The following is a 12,259-nucleotide window of genomic DNA, read 5'->3' as shown; positions in this document are numbered from 1 at the left end:
GAGCTAGTTTCATTTTCATCAGAATTAGCCATCAGGGCTAGGTTGACATATTCCATATCATCATCTTCATTGACTCCATCTGCTGCCCAATCATCTTGAGTGAGAAAAGCTCTTTCCTTTTGTTTGAGCAAATCAAAATACTTCTTTTTGTAATCAACTTGCTCAAATTTCTTCTTATCAGAGGTTGGCTTCCTACACTCACTTGCAAAGTGTCCACTAATGCCACAGTTATAACATTTGAACTTAGATTTGTCCACCATGTTTTTGTTTGGCTTAGTGAATTTTATATTTTTCCTGAACTTCATCTTTGCAAACCTCCTGGACAGAAAAGCCAGATGTTTATCAACATCATCAGAGTCATCCTGACTGGAATTGTTTTCATCCTCAGCTACTTGCTCTTTACCCTTGCTTGATTCTGATTTGCTTGTGCCTATTTTGAGACTTGGCATTGTCTTCTCCTCATTCCTGGCTCCAACCTTCTCACTGTCAGCTACAAGTGTAACTGATCCTCCTTTTCTCTTTCCCTTTTCCAACAGCTCATCTTGCTCCATCTCAAGTTCATATGTCTTCAAAATTCCATATAATCTTTCAAGTGTGAAGTCCTTATAATCTTGAGAATTTCTTAGAGAAACAGTCATAGGCTTCCATTCCTTTGGTAGAGACCTTAGAAATTTTAAATTGGAGTCCTTGACTTGGTACATTCTGCCATACAGCTTCAATCCATTCAACAGTTTCTGAAATCTGTTGAAGGTATCATTCAATGATTCTCCTTCTTCAAAATGAAAATATTTATACTGTTGAATGAGAAGCTGCATTTTGTTTTCTCTAACTTGCTCAGTGCCTTCACAGATAAGCTACACAGTATCCCAAATTTCCTTAGCAGTTTGGATGTTAATGACATTGTCAAACATATCTTGATATAGGCCATTAAACACAATGTTCATGGCTTTCTTGTCCTTGTGAACCTTTTCAATATCTTCAACAGTCCATTCTTCTTTTGGCTTGGGAATAGACTGTCCAACAGCAACTGTTGCAGTAGCAGCTGTGGCCACCTTGTGAGGGATGTGAGGACCATTTTCAATGCAGTTGATGTAGCTTTCATCTTGAGAGAGAAGATGTAAATGCATCTTCACTTTCCAGTGATGATAGTTATCTCTTTCCAAGATTGGAATCTTTACACCAATATCCTTCTTACTCATGATGTTAGCAGAATAGATCTTTGAACTCTTTGTATGTTAAGAGCTTGCTCTGATAACAATTGTTATTCCCAGTGGACTAACAATGAGATTTACAGAAGGGGGGTTGAATGTAAATCTCAAAACTTTTTCAAGTTTTGAGTAGTTTCTAAGGTTAAGTGTTTTAGTGAGCAGATGTGTGTGAATGGCTTGAAGCTAATACAGACAGATATATATTCAACCACAAATGTAGAGAACACAAAGAACTTAAAAACTTTTCTGGTGGATTTGTTGTTCCACCAGAGATGTGTTATTTCATAAAATTCGTGATTCAAAGAATTAAATCACAGCTGCTTCCTAGTACAAACTAGATGATTTTCTCTCTGGATTTTTCTAAACAGCTCTGGAAAATTCACATCTAATTACTAGCTGCTACTTGGTTTATATATCACCAAGTTTACAAGTGAAGACAAAACTGTAAATTACAATTAAAAAGGCTCTTCACATGTTTCTTCTTCATTTCTCTATCCAGTGCAATTTAGGCTTAGCTATTAATCTTTGAATACTTCCTTGTTTGCACCAGAATGGAAATGCTGCATTTTCTTGATTCCTCTTAGAGGCTTCCACATTCCAGTTTGTCTCTGTCAACCCATGTGCCTCTGTCAGCTTATGAATTATCACTATCAACTGCTAATGAACTAAGCATCCGTTGAAGCTTTCATCCGTTGATGCCTTATCCGTTGAGGCTTTATCCGTTGAAGCTTTATCCATTGATGCATTAGCAGTTGAAGTCTTTATCTGTTGAAGCACTTATCCGTTGATGAATATTATCCATTGAAGCTTTAGAGACATCCGTTGAAGCTTTGTTTCTTATCCGTTGAAGATCTTCAATATCAGTTGATACTTCTTCACTTATACAAAATTACAAGGCATGAAATATTTACGATTAGCCCTCCTATTTACATACCCACTAGTAGTCAACATGACTGATAATTTCCTACACCATCTAAGAATTACAACTTGAATACAAAGAATAAAATGTGCTACAATACTAAACTTATTGCTAAGTAAAACTACTCCTTCAACGGATAACCAAGATGGTCTTATCCGTTGAGGCTACAAACACTAGATTTCTACTTAATTGTTTTGTTTAACTTATCATCAAACTAATACACATATTCCTAACAAGAACTTTCTCTATTCTAGCATACCTGATGTTCATCTGAGTTTCATTATACGGTGCTTTCTTACATGATTTTTCATGTTCATGCATGCAAACTAACTTAGCTTCTAAGAACTCCTTTCTTTCTTTAAGCCTCTTATTATCAGCAATCAAACTATCACATTCAATAGTCTTACATTTAAAAGTAACATGCAAAGAGTACAAGTAAGTTTTTAGTTTAGACACATTATCAATATCAACAAGAAATATAACTGAAGGTACCTTATCAGTTCCTGAGGCATTCTCTCCATGAGCTGCCATGAGTGCATAACATTCATCATCATTGTCAGTATCTGATGAATCGATTCAGTCTCTATTGGAGTTTGTTATGACCAAAGCTTTTCCAGTTGTCTTAGGGCACTCACTATCCAGATGTCCCCTTCCATTACAGTTGTAACATGTCACCTTGGTCTTGTCAAACTTCATTTCCTTGTTATTCTGACCATCACTCGTTCTGACAGAGTCTTTTCCTTGACTAGAGAACCTTCTGTTGAAACCACCTTTCCTATATAATTTTCCAAACCTCATCCTTCAGAAACCTTTCACAAGCATTGCAGCCATCTCAACCACTTGAGGATCATCCATATCGATTTCAGAATCCTCGTCAGTATCTGTGTCAGGATCTGATGCATTATCAGTATCTGATTCTTCCACAATGTTCCTTCTCCTTGACCTCTCACTTATCTTTTCTTTACCTTTGTGAGTCTCAACATTAAGAGCCACAACCTTCATCTTCTGACCTTTTATATTATTCCTTTGCTGGATCTCCAAGTTATGAGTCTTCAGCATCACATACACTTCATCCAGAATCGGAGAATTAAGATCAGGTTGATGCCTGATTATTGAGGCCTATGTATCCCAATCTTCTGGTCTCATAAATTTGGTGTTTGAGTCTTCCCGTTCATATTCTTTCCAACCAATGATAGATCATTCAGTAGTGTCAGAAATCTATCATATATGTCATTAATTGACTCATCAGCCTTGGGATCAAATTTCTCATATTCTTGCACAAAAACAGCTCTTCTGTTTTTCTTTATTGCCATCGTACCTTGGCACTGTGTTTCCAAGGCATCCCAGATTTCCTTTGCAGTCTTGCAGACAATAACTCTGTTTGACATCATATTGTCCAAACTGTTGTGCAGAATATTTTGGACTTTAGCATATTTAAGCATAACAACTTTTTAGCATCTGACAACTTTGATTTTTCTTTTATGGCATAGTGTTCAGGAGCATTTGCAGACATAGCCACAGTTTCCATAGGATATGGAGGTCCTGTTTTGACGATATCAACAAATGCATCATCAATAGCTTCAAGGAACATCAACATATTTACTCTCCATGTAGATTAATCAGCTTTCTTCAGGATGGGAATTTTCATACTTTCATACTTACTTCCAGACATCTTGACCTTTTCAAATTAACAGTTAATTTGACCGCTCTGATACCACTTGTTGCCCAGTAAAGTAATTATTTAAGGGGGGTTGGATATAATTACTAAACAAATCGATATATTATGAAAGTAAAGTAAGAACAGAAAAATCAAATAACAGTTTATATTGATCTTTAATAAACTGGTACAAAACTCTCTCAAGAACAATATTCTTAAAGCTGCTAGGTTATACGAATACTCGAGTTGTGCCCTACACATTGTAATAACCTATTTTGTGTTTATATACTACACAACTACAAATTAGTCCTCTATCAATTACAAGATATGTTATAATATAACTCTAATACTTTACATATCTAAATCAACTACGATCCTATAAATCAGCACCTTCTGATTTATCTCGCAGTCATGACTTATCATCCAAGTCATTCTTCAACGGATAACTTTGATCAACGGATAAATACTTTAGCTTCAACGGATAATCATTTATGTATATCAACGAATGATATCGAAGCTTTCAACGGATAATCATATTACAGCAGTTGATCATATCCCGATTGTGACATAAATCCTAATCTTCGACTTAGCCAATTATCAACATAGTTATCCTTAATTGATTTGACTTTCACATCCCACTTTTTAGGGAGTGCAAGAAGAAATTTCAAGTTTGAATCTTTTGAATCATACTATTTATCAACAAGTGATTCAATAATTTCTAAAAACCTGTCATAGATTTCAGTCAAAGACTCATCAGCTTTTAAGTCAAAGTTCGCATACTCCTGAGTGAGTATAGTCATTTTGTTCTTTTTGATAGCAGTTGTGCCTTGACACTTAACCTCCAAAGTGTCCCAAAATAAAAATCTTTGGTTGTTATACATCCAATTACCCTATTGGACATAACACTATCTAGACTATAATGGAAGAGATGTCTGACTTTTGCATCTTTTATTATATATGAAAGATCCTCAGGTAGTAATCCCTTTTATCCTTGTCAACCATCTTCTCATCTTGAACAAGAACTGCAATAACCAGTTTCATGGGCCTGTGTTTGTCCCTTAACAATGTAATAAGAATTACAGAAGGGGGGTTGAATGGAATTCTTGAAACTTTTTCTTGAATAAAAATGTTCTAACTCAAATATATATATATATATATAAGTTGTGAATTGATTAGCAGAATGCGGAATAGTTACTTGAAATGAATCAAAACACAAGTAATTAAAAACAAGAGTCTTTAAAAACTTTCTGGTGGATTTGAATGATTCCACCAGAGATATATAATATATATCGAGAGAACTCTGTGTGCAAAAAGCTCACAGCTGCTTACAAAATGATAACAACTAAGAACGGGAGAAATGCTAAGAATACAGCTTACAAATATTTCTCTCTTGGTTGCTTAGTTTCTTAGTTACTATTATATTGCTGCTTCTTGGTTTATATATCACCAAGATTACAAAGTAATAAGACAGGATAATAAAACAAAAATTATTAAGTCTAATATAATGCTACTTCATTACTCTATTCCAGCATCTTTGAATATCTTCATAATAGCATGGAAATGGCAATGCTTCTTTGTTCTCGAAAACCTAGTTGAATAGGCTACCACATTCCATTTGCATACACTCGACGCATGTGACTGTGTTGTCACTGTCAACAGATATTTGAATTCTTTATCCGTTGAATACATGATCATCCGTCGAGTTTATGATCATCCGTTGATGGCTTTGTTGATCATCCGTCAACTGCTATATTGATCATCCGTTGATGGCTTTGTTAATCATCCGTCGGTAGCTGTTTGGCACTTGACTTCATTTCATTTATGTAGAATTACAAGACATCATCTATGTACAATTAATCAACCTATTCTGCATATCTAGTTAAAGTCAACGTGACTTATATGCTACTACAAAATCTATACAAAGGTGTATGCAGAAATGTGCTACAAATTTATTGTTACATAAGCTACTCACTCGATGGATAATAATTCATCATCCGTCGGGACTAAAATGAGTTATCCGTCAGGACTATAAACCTTATCCGTCGAGTGCTACATATTTTCACTAAGTAAAATCTACCAAGGTGTTTTATTCATGAAATCATCAAGTACACAACATATACACAACAATCTCCCCCAATTTATGTCTACTGGAATTGTAGCCATAAATTAATAGAAACTTGATGATAACAAAACACCCTAAAAATACAACTTTTAAAAGACAGTAGATAATACTTAAAAGTGCTTCAATTAACAAAATGTACAAAGTTTTGCTCACAGTCATTTTCAAGATGCTCCTCTAGCCTGAGCAGATTTATCTAGTTCCTTGAAGGTCTGGATCTCTTTCCAAGCTTCCTGTTGTTTTCCTCAATCTGATTTTGGAGCTTCCTGTGGAATTCCAGTTCATCAGATTCTGAGAGATTTAGCTTTCCTTGCATTTCCAAAAGAGTCTCATTACTGGAGATACTCAATTGATCTTCAAATCTGAAAAATCTTCTCACTCATTTGTCATCCATGAACTTCATCAGCCAGTAGGGCCTTAGATGCACTCTTCTCCCTGTGTAAGGGATGATTAGAGTCTTTGGGAGTGCATCTTTAGCTCTAACACTTCTTAGCTCTTCAATCTACTTCAGTACCAATCTTCTTGCAGTAATATTGAAACCAAAGTTCTTCTTGAAGGATGAATAAATCTTAATCAGTACAGCTTGGCTTTCTTGAAGGATCGTGTGAAGTGGCCACTGAATTTCCTTTCCTCCTTTGTACTTGAACACTAACCTTTCAGGTAGGTTTCTGTATGCATCAATTCCTCTCACTTCATCTAGTTCATCTAGATAGAGGTTTAGATCAGAAATTTTTTTGATGTCACACAAGTACATGTAATCTCCCTTATTATCTTTAGATTGAGCTTTGACTAGAGATTTGGATTTGAGAGGTGACAACTTCACTTTCTTGACTGCTCTTGACTTTGTTCTCTTTGGCTTGTTAAGGATTGGCAAATAGAAGTCAGGAATTGGTATGTTCTCCCATTTTACTGGTTCATGCTTAGGCACAATAGGTTCACCATGGATGTTCCTGTAAGGATCCACCACCTTGATATCTTTAAATACCATAGAGGGTTTTGATGCTTGAGTTGTAGTTGGAGTGGATTCCTTGAGAAACTGATTCTCCAAATCCTTATCAACAATGTCCAGTTTCCTTTTAGTTCTTTTAGCCAATTCCTTGATTCTTGGAGATTTCTTCTGTTGTTCAACTTGCTTCTTTGATTCAATAACTTCAGATGGCTGAGCAGGAATTTGTTGTGATGAATTTACAGCATGTAGCTTGGCCAAGATAGCAATTTGCTCTTTCTTTTGTTTAGTCTTTTTAGCATCTAGAGCAGCTTGCTTCTTTTCCTGCTTCAATCTAGCCTTTTCTTCTCTCTTTACTTGGGAAAATTGAGGATGTCCAGCCACCACACAAATTTCTTTCCCATTCCTGAAAATTTTAGCAATTCTCCTTCTTGAAGCTGAATCAGCTGGATCTTTGTAGAAAGTAATTGACCTTGACAGAAGCTTCTTTTCATCAGGCTTAGGTGTCTCATACACATTATCCAAAGGGTTCTTCAATGATGATTTTGCATAGTTTACCCTTGGTTTCAGAATTATTTCAGCCTTTGGACATTTCATGCAGGATGACTGTCCCATTTCCAGATAGTTCATGCTCATCTCATTCACACTAATTTGCTTGACTTGAGAGTGATGGATGGCTGACTTTACTGGCTCCTTGACTAGGTCAAACTTCTTTTGTATATCCTTATTAATTTTCTCCCAGTTGACTAAACTCAAATTCTCCTTATCAGCTGCTCTTATGTTGGCTGCTGCTGCCTTGATCAGATCTATACTTTCTGTAACTGGTGGCTTTGAGATAGTAATTGAAGGCACAATTACTTTACTGATTTGAATTTGAAGCTTCTCCCCCTCACTTGGTCCTTTCTCCCCCTTTTTGTTATCATCAAGCTGATTAGAGGAGGGGGTTTGAGCATCCACCAATTTTTGAAGTAAATCTGTCTGTTGGGCTTGATGAAGATGAATGGCTGTTAAAGATGCTTCCATGGCTGACATTCTTTTATCCAATGCATCTATCTTGGTTGCAAGATCAAAATTTTTTCTTAATTGCCTCGTGATATCAAGCATTGTAGCTTCTGGAAGCTTAGAGTCCATTTTATCTGAAATGGCCTTCTTCATCTCCTCAATATCACCCTTGATGGTGTTTACATCCCTAGCATGTTGGAAGCCCTGAATTTGTTGAAGTTGCAGAGAGGCTAGATGTGCCTGAAGGAGCTTCTTGGTGCTGACATTTGAAGTGATTTGAAGAGCAGTATTTGTTTGATAGATTAGTTGGATCAGGGTTGTCTTGAAGTAGTGCTCATTACAGTGCTTTAAAAATGCCCATGATGGCATACCTGATCTTGAACTTGAACCCACTTCTCCCCGTATGTCCATTGCTCCATCTTCACTATCCCCACTTTCATCACCAAAGAAATCAGCTGAGCCACCAGTCTCATAATCCACATCACCAGCTGTAGAGGGCAAAGCTTTGATGAAATCCTTAGCTCTTATCATAGACTGTGTGGTATGCACCAGATTGAGCGTCCTTTCTGTATTGTCATTGCCCTGTTTAGCTAGAAGTTGATAAGCTGGAACAGGGTGAGTAAATGCCTCAGCATCAAGGGAGGTGGAATCTATAACAGCTTTAGGTTGCTGAGATAGTCCCTCCTTGTATGCATCCTGGACATTCATTAACTCACTAGCAATGACATCCATCCTTATAGCTCCAGTACCTGCATTTCTCTCTTTTGTTGCATCAGGGTCTCACCCTGGCTCCCCACCCTCACACCCTCACCTTCACCTACTAAGGTGGGACTCCTCTCACTTTTTTTTGCCAATCCTGAAGAAATAGATTGTATAGTTTCACTCATTTCCTCTCCTTTTTCCTGGGAGCAACCCAGACTCTCACTCAAAACACTCTTTTCTCTCAATCCTAATAGTGACTGTACAACCACTAGATCTTCTGCACTTGAAATAAATGAAGTTTGAGGTCGTGCATAGATACTCGACGGATGAGTGGTATCCATCGGGTGAGTGGTTTTGCTATCCGACGGATAACTGCTGCTAAGCTTATCCGTCGAGATACAATCACTACTCGATGATTGAGCAATATCCGTCGAGAGAGTAGAAATGAATGAACTAGGAAAAGAAACTATTGTGGACTCTATGCTGATTGAAGATATTTTGGGCACAGATGATTCAACAGTTCTTTAAAGAATTGGCAAGTGAGCCAACAAATCATCTAAAAGATGATGCTCACTTGCACTAGATGTTGGCTTCCCCAACAGAGTTAAGGAAGGGGAATCAGGAATTGATGTGTTTATTATATCCAAATCCAGAGAATTTGTTGGTGAGTTTGGTGTTTGAGGTGCTTCTATTACTAGAGATTTTGGCTGTGACTCCACATTTATTGGAGCCACATCAAACTGAATTTGTGAAGGTGCAGTGAATGTGTCTTTAGCACCAGTTTGCACAGTGTGTGTACCCTGTGCATCCCCAAAGGTTTTAGATTTCTTCTTTCTGGCATAAGTTTGGGGTGAGTTTGTGTCCCTAACCCTCTTGGCTTGTGCTCTTGGTTGAGAGCTTTGTTCAATAACTACATCCTTTTGGGGATGCAGTTAGAAATGAGCTTTTATCCTTTTTAAGCACTGCAGTTTGTTGGGAAACTGCAGTGTGGCTAGGCTGGGAACCACTCAACTTTCCATCCTTATCCTTAGGGTTTCTTTTATGTTCACCCCTTCCCTCACCTGTCTTACCCACCTGCACACTCCCCTCTTTGGTTCTGGTGGATTTTGCAACTGGCATCTTTTGAGAGATACCAGAGGGGGCTTTCTTTGATTTGGATTTTTAAATATTTGCAGGTTTGGTGGCTTGGGTAGGCAACTGTTGGGTCATTGACACAGTTGTCATAGCCACACTAGAACTCAAAGAAATTAGTGAGGTTGGAATAGTGGTAGGAATATATGAACTTACCTCACTTACCTGAGGTGCTTCCATTACAGGGAAATAGAACAGTGGCACCTCCTTGTGATGATTGGCCCTGTTCAAATCTGCAATGAGCCTTCTCACTTGAACCCAATAATCTAGTTTGTTGTTAGGGTTCTCAAGCACAATACCCTCAGAGAGATGGTTAGCTAACATCATAAAGAATCTAGCATAATACTCATTTTTACCTCTCTTATTTAACTCTCCTAGTTTAAAACCTAACTCAAACAAAATAAGGTCACTGAAATTATAGAATTTATCTGTAACAAGCATGTAGAGCATGTTAAGCATTGAGATATTGATTGAATCAAAATTACTGACTTTACCTGAAAAGATCTTTGTCACTCCATCACCCATAAAACTCCATTCTTTCCTAAGGCCCAATCTCCTAATGTCACTTAACTTAGAAGTAGAAAGAGCATAGTTCATGGAATTAAGCATATTGATTATATCAGTGTCAGTGTGTGGTGAGGTCACAATGTTATCAGGAATCTTAAAACATGCTTTTATAACATCACTATTGATACAGAATTCTTTACCTTTAATGGTTAGAGTGATGGTCTTATATGTTGAGTTGTATGTAGCAGTGGTCCACATTTCTTCAACAACTTAACAAAAGATTGTGGGTGATTCCAGCATGGCATAGCTAAGCTTGCAATTCTTCACAAAGTCCATCATCTTGTGATAATCACCAGATTGCTGAATACCCTTGTTTACTAATGCAGTGAAATTGTTCTTCTCATAAATGAACCCAGTTTGAGACATAATCTTGAAAACGGGCGCCATTGTTAGAGAATGAGAGCTTAAAGAGAAAGAGTAGGTGCTTTGAAAGAGAAAGAAACTTGAGCAGTTGATTTGAGAATGATAAAAGAAAAGTAATTGAAATGAAATAAGCTTTTATACTATCTCAAAAAATAATTGCTAAAAATAATAAAGTAAAATAAAGTAACCAATGAAAATTGCCTAAAATAGCCGTTTAGAAATAAACTATAAAAATTCCACCCATTATCCGTCGTGTTATGCTTACAAACTGTAAGTATACTCCATGGATAATGTTCAGGGAATTAACGGCTGAGATTAAGACAATTTGACGGATGAGGATAGACAGTTATCCGTCGAGTCATAAAATATTCCGTAAAAATAATTGATTTATGTTGGCAAATTGTATACCGACGGATGATCAAACTCGATGGATAAGGATCATCCGTCGAGATGTAAATTTTGACTTAGCCAAAATTTCATCCAAGACTGAAAAATCAATTAAATTTATGGCTGCATAACAACTTGCAAATTATCTCATATAGATTTAAGAATAATTAAGCATACCTAACTCACTTATTAACCTTCAAAAAGTGGATTCATCCAGTGGCTTGGTAAAGATATCTGCAAGCCGCTTCTCACTTGGAACAAAATGTAGTTCCACAATACCATTCATTACATGTTCCCTTATGAAGTGGTACTTGATATCTATGTGCTTTGTCCTTGAATGTTGTACTGGATTTTCAGTAATGGCAATTGCACTTGTGTTATCACAGAAAATAGGAATCCTCTCAACTTACAAACCATAGTCTAGCAATTGATTTTTCATCCATAATATATGTGCACAGCAACTTCCAACAGCAATATATTCAGCTTCAGCTGTAGAAGTAGAAACTGAATTTTGCTTTTTACTGAACCAGGACACAAGCTTGTTTCCTAGAAATTGACAGGTTTCTGTTATACTTTATCTATCAATTCTGCAACCTGCATAATCTGCATCTGAATAACCAGTTAGATCAAAGCCAGAATCTCTAGGGTACCAAATGCCAAGTTTTGGTGTTCCCTTGAGATATCTGAAAATTTCTTTAATAGCTATTAAGTGGGATTCTCTATGATCAGCCTGAAATCTAGCACATAAACAGGTAGCAAATATTATATCTGGCCTACTAGCTGTTAAGTACAGAAGTGAGACAACCATGCCCCTATAGCTTGAAATATCCACAGACTTTTCAGTAGTGTTTAATTCAAGCTTAGTTGCAGTAGCCATGGGAGTTTTTGCAGATGTGCAATCCATTAGATCAAACTTCTTTAAAAGATCAAAAATATATTTAGTTTGACTAATGAATATTCCATCACTAACTTGCTTAACTTGCAAACCAAGAAAGTAAGTTAGTTCTCCCATCATACTCATTTCATACTTACTTGGCATCAATTTGGAAAACTTTTTGCAAAGTTTCTCATCTGTAGAGCGAAAAATAATATCATCTACATAAATTTGAACAAGTATACTAGCGCCATTAACATTTCTAAAGAATAAAGTTTTATCTACAGTTCCTCTTGTGAAATGATTTTCCAAAAGAAAATTCGATAAAGTGTCATACCAGGCTCTAGGTGCTTGCTTCAATCCATAAAGTGCTTTAAAAAGATA

The 12,259-nt window shown here is 36.6% G+C and overlaps 2 protein-coding genes across 2 annotated transcripts in view; both read right to left on the bottom strand.

The window, feature by feature from the left end:
• The window catches only part of LOC141685630 (uncharacterized), a 113,341-nt gene extending 110,212 nt beyond the window's left edge, over positions 1-3,129 (bottom strand). Inside the window, exons 1-2 of the mRNA XM_074490725.1 lie at positions 2,937-3,129; positions 2,362-2,651 (exon numbers count right to left, since the gene is read on the bottom strand). Of these exons, the coding sequence (XP_074346826.1) occupies positions 2,362-2,651; positions 2,937-3,129 (483 nt within the window). The remainder of the gene's footprint in view (positions 1-2,361; positions 2,652-2,936) is intronic.
• Positions 3,130-3,269: 140 nt separating this feature from the next.
• Positions 3,270-3,724, bottom strand: LOC141685629 (uncharacterized). Its single transcript, XM_074490724.1, has 2 exons — positions 3,576-3,724; positions 3,270-3,528 (listed from the first exon to the last, which is right to left on the bottom strand). Exons 1-2 carry the CDS (start codon positions 3,722-3,724, stop codon positions 3,270-3,272), a joined length of 408 nt encoding a protein of 135 aa, XP_074346825.1.
• Between the last annotated feature and the right edge of the window lie 8,535 nt (positions 3,725-12,259).

The sequence above is a fragment of the Apium graveolens genome, chromosome 9 (genome assembly GCF_009905375.1).
Source record: "Apium graveolens cultivar Ventura chromosome 9, ASM990537v1, whole genome shotgun sequence".
NCBI lineage: Eukaryota > Viridiplantae > Streptophyta > Magnoliopsida > Apiales > Apiaceae > Apium > Apium graveolens.
This window is presented reverse-complemented; position numbering and strand designations above follow the sequence as displayed.

Excerpts from the sequence above, each read along its gene's own strand:
- LOC141685629 (XM_074490724.1), bottom strand. The coding sequence starts at position 3,724 with ATGTTGATGTTCCTTGAAGCTATTGATGATGCATTTGTTGATATCGTC. Across the intron at positions 3,529-3,575 it reads AAGTTGTCAGATGCTAAAAA|TTTGGACAATATGATGTCAA; the intron begins GTTGTTATGCTT and ends TCTGCACAACAG.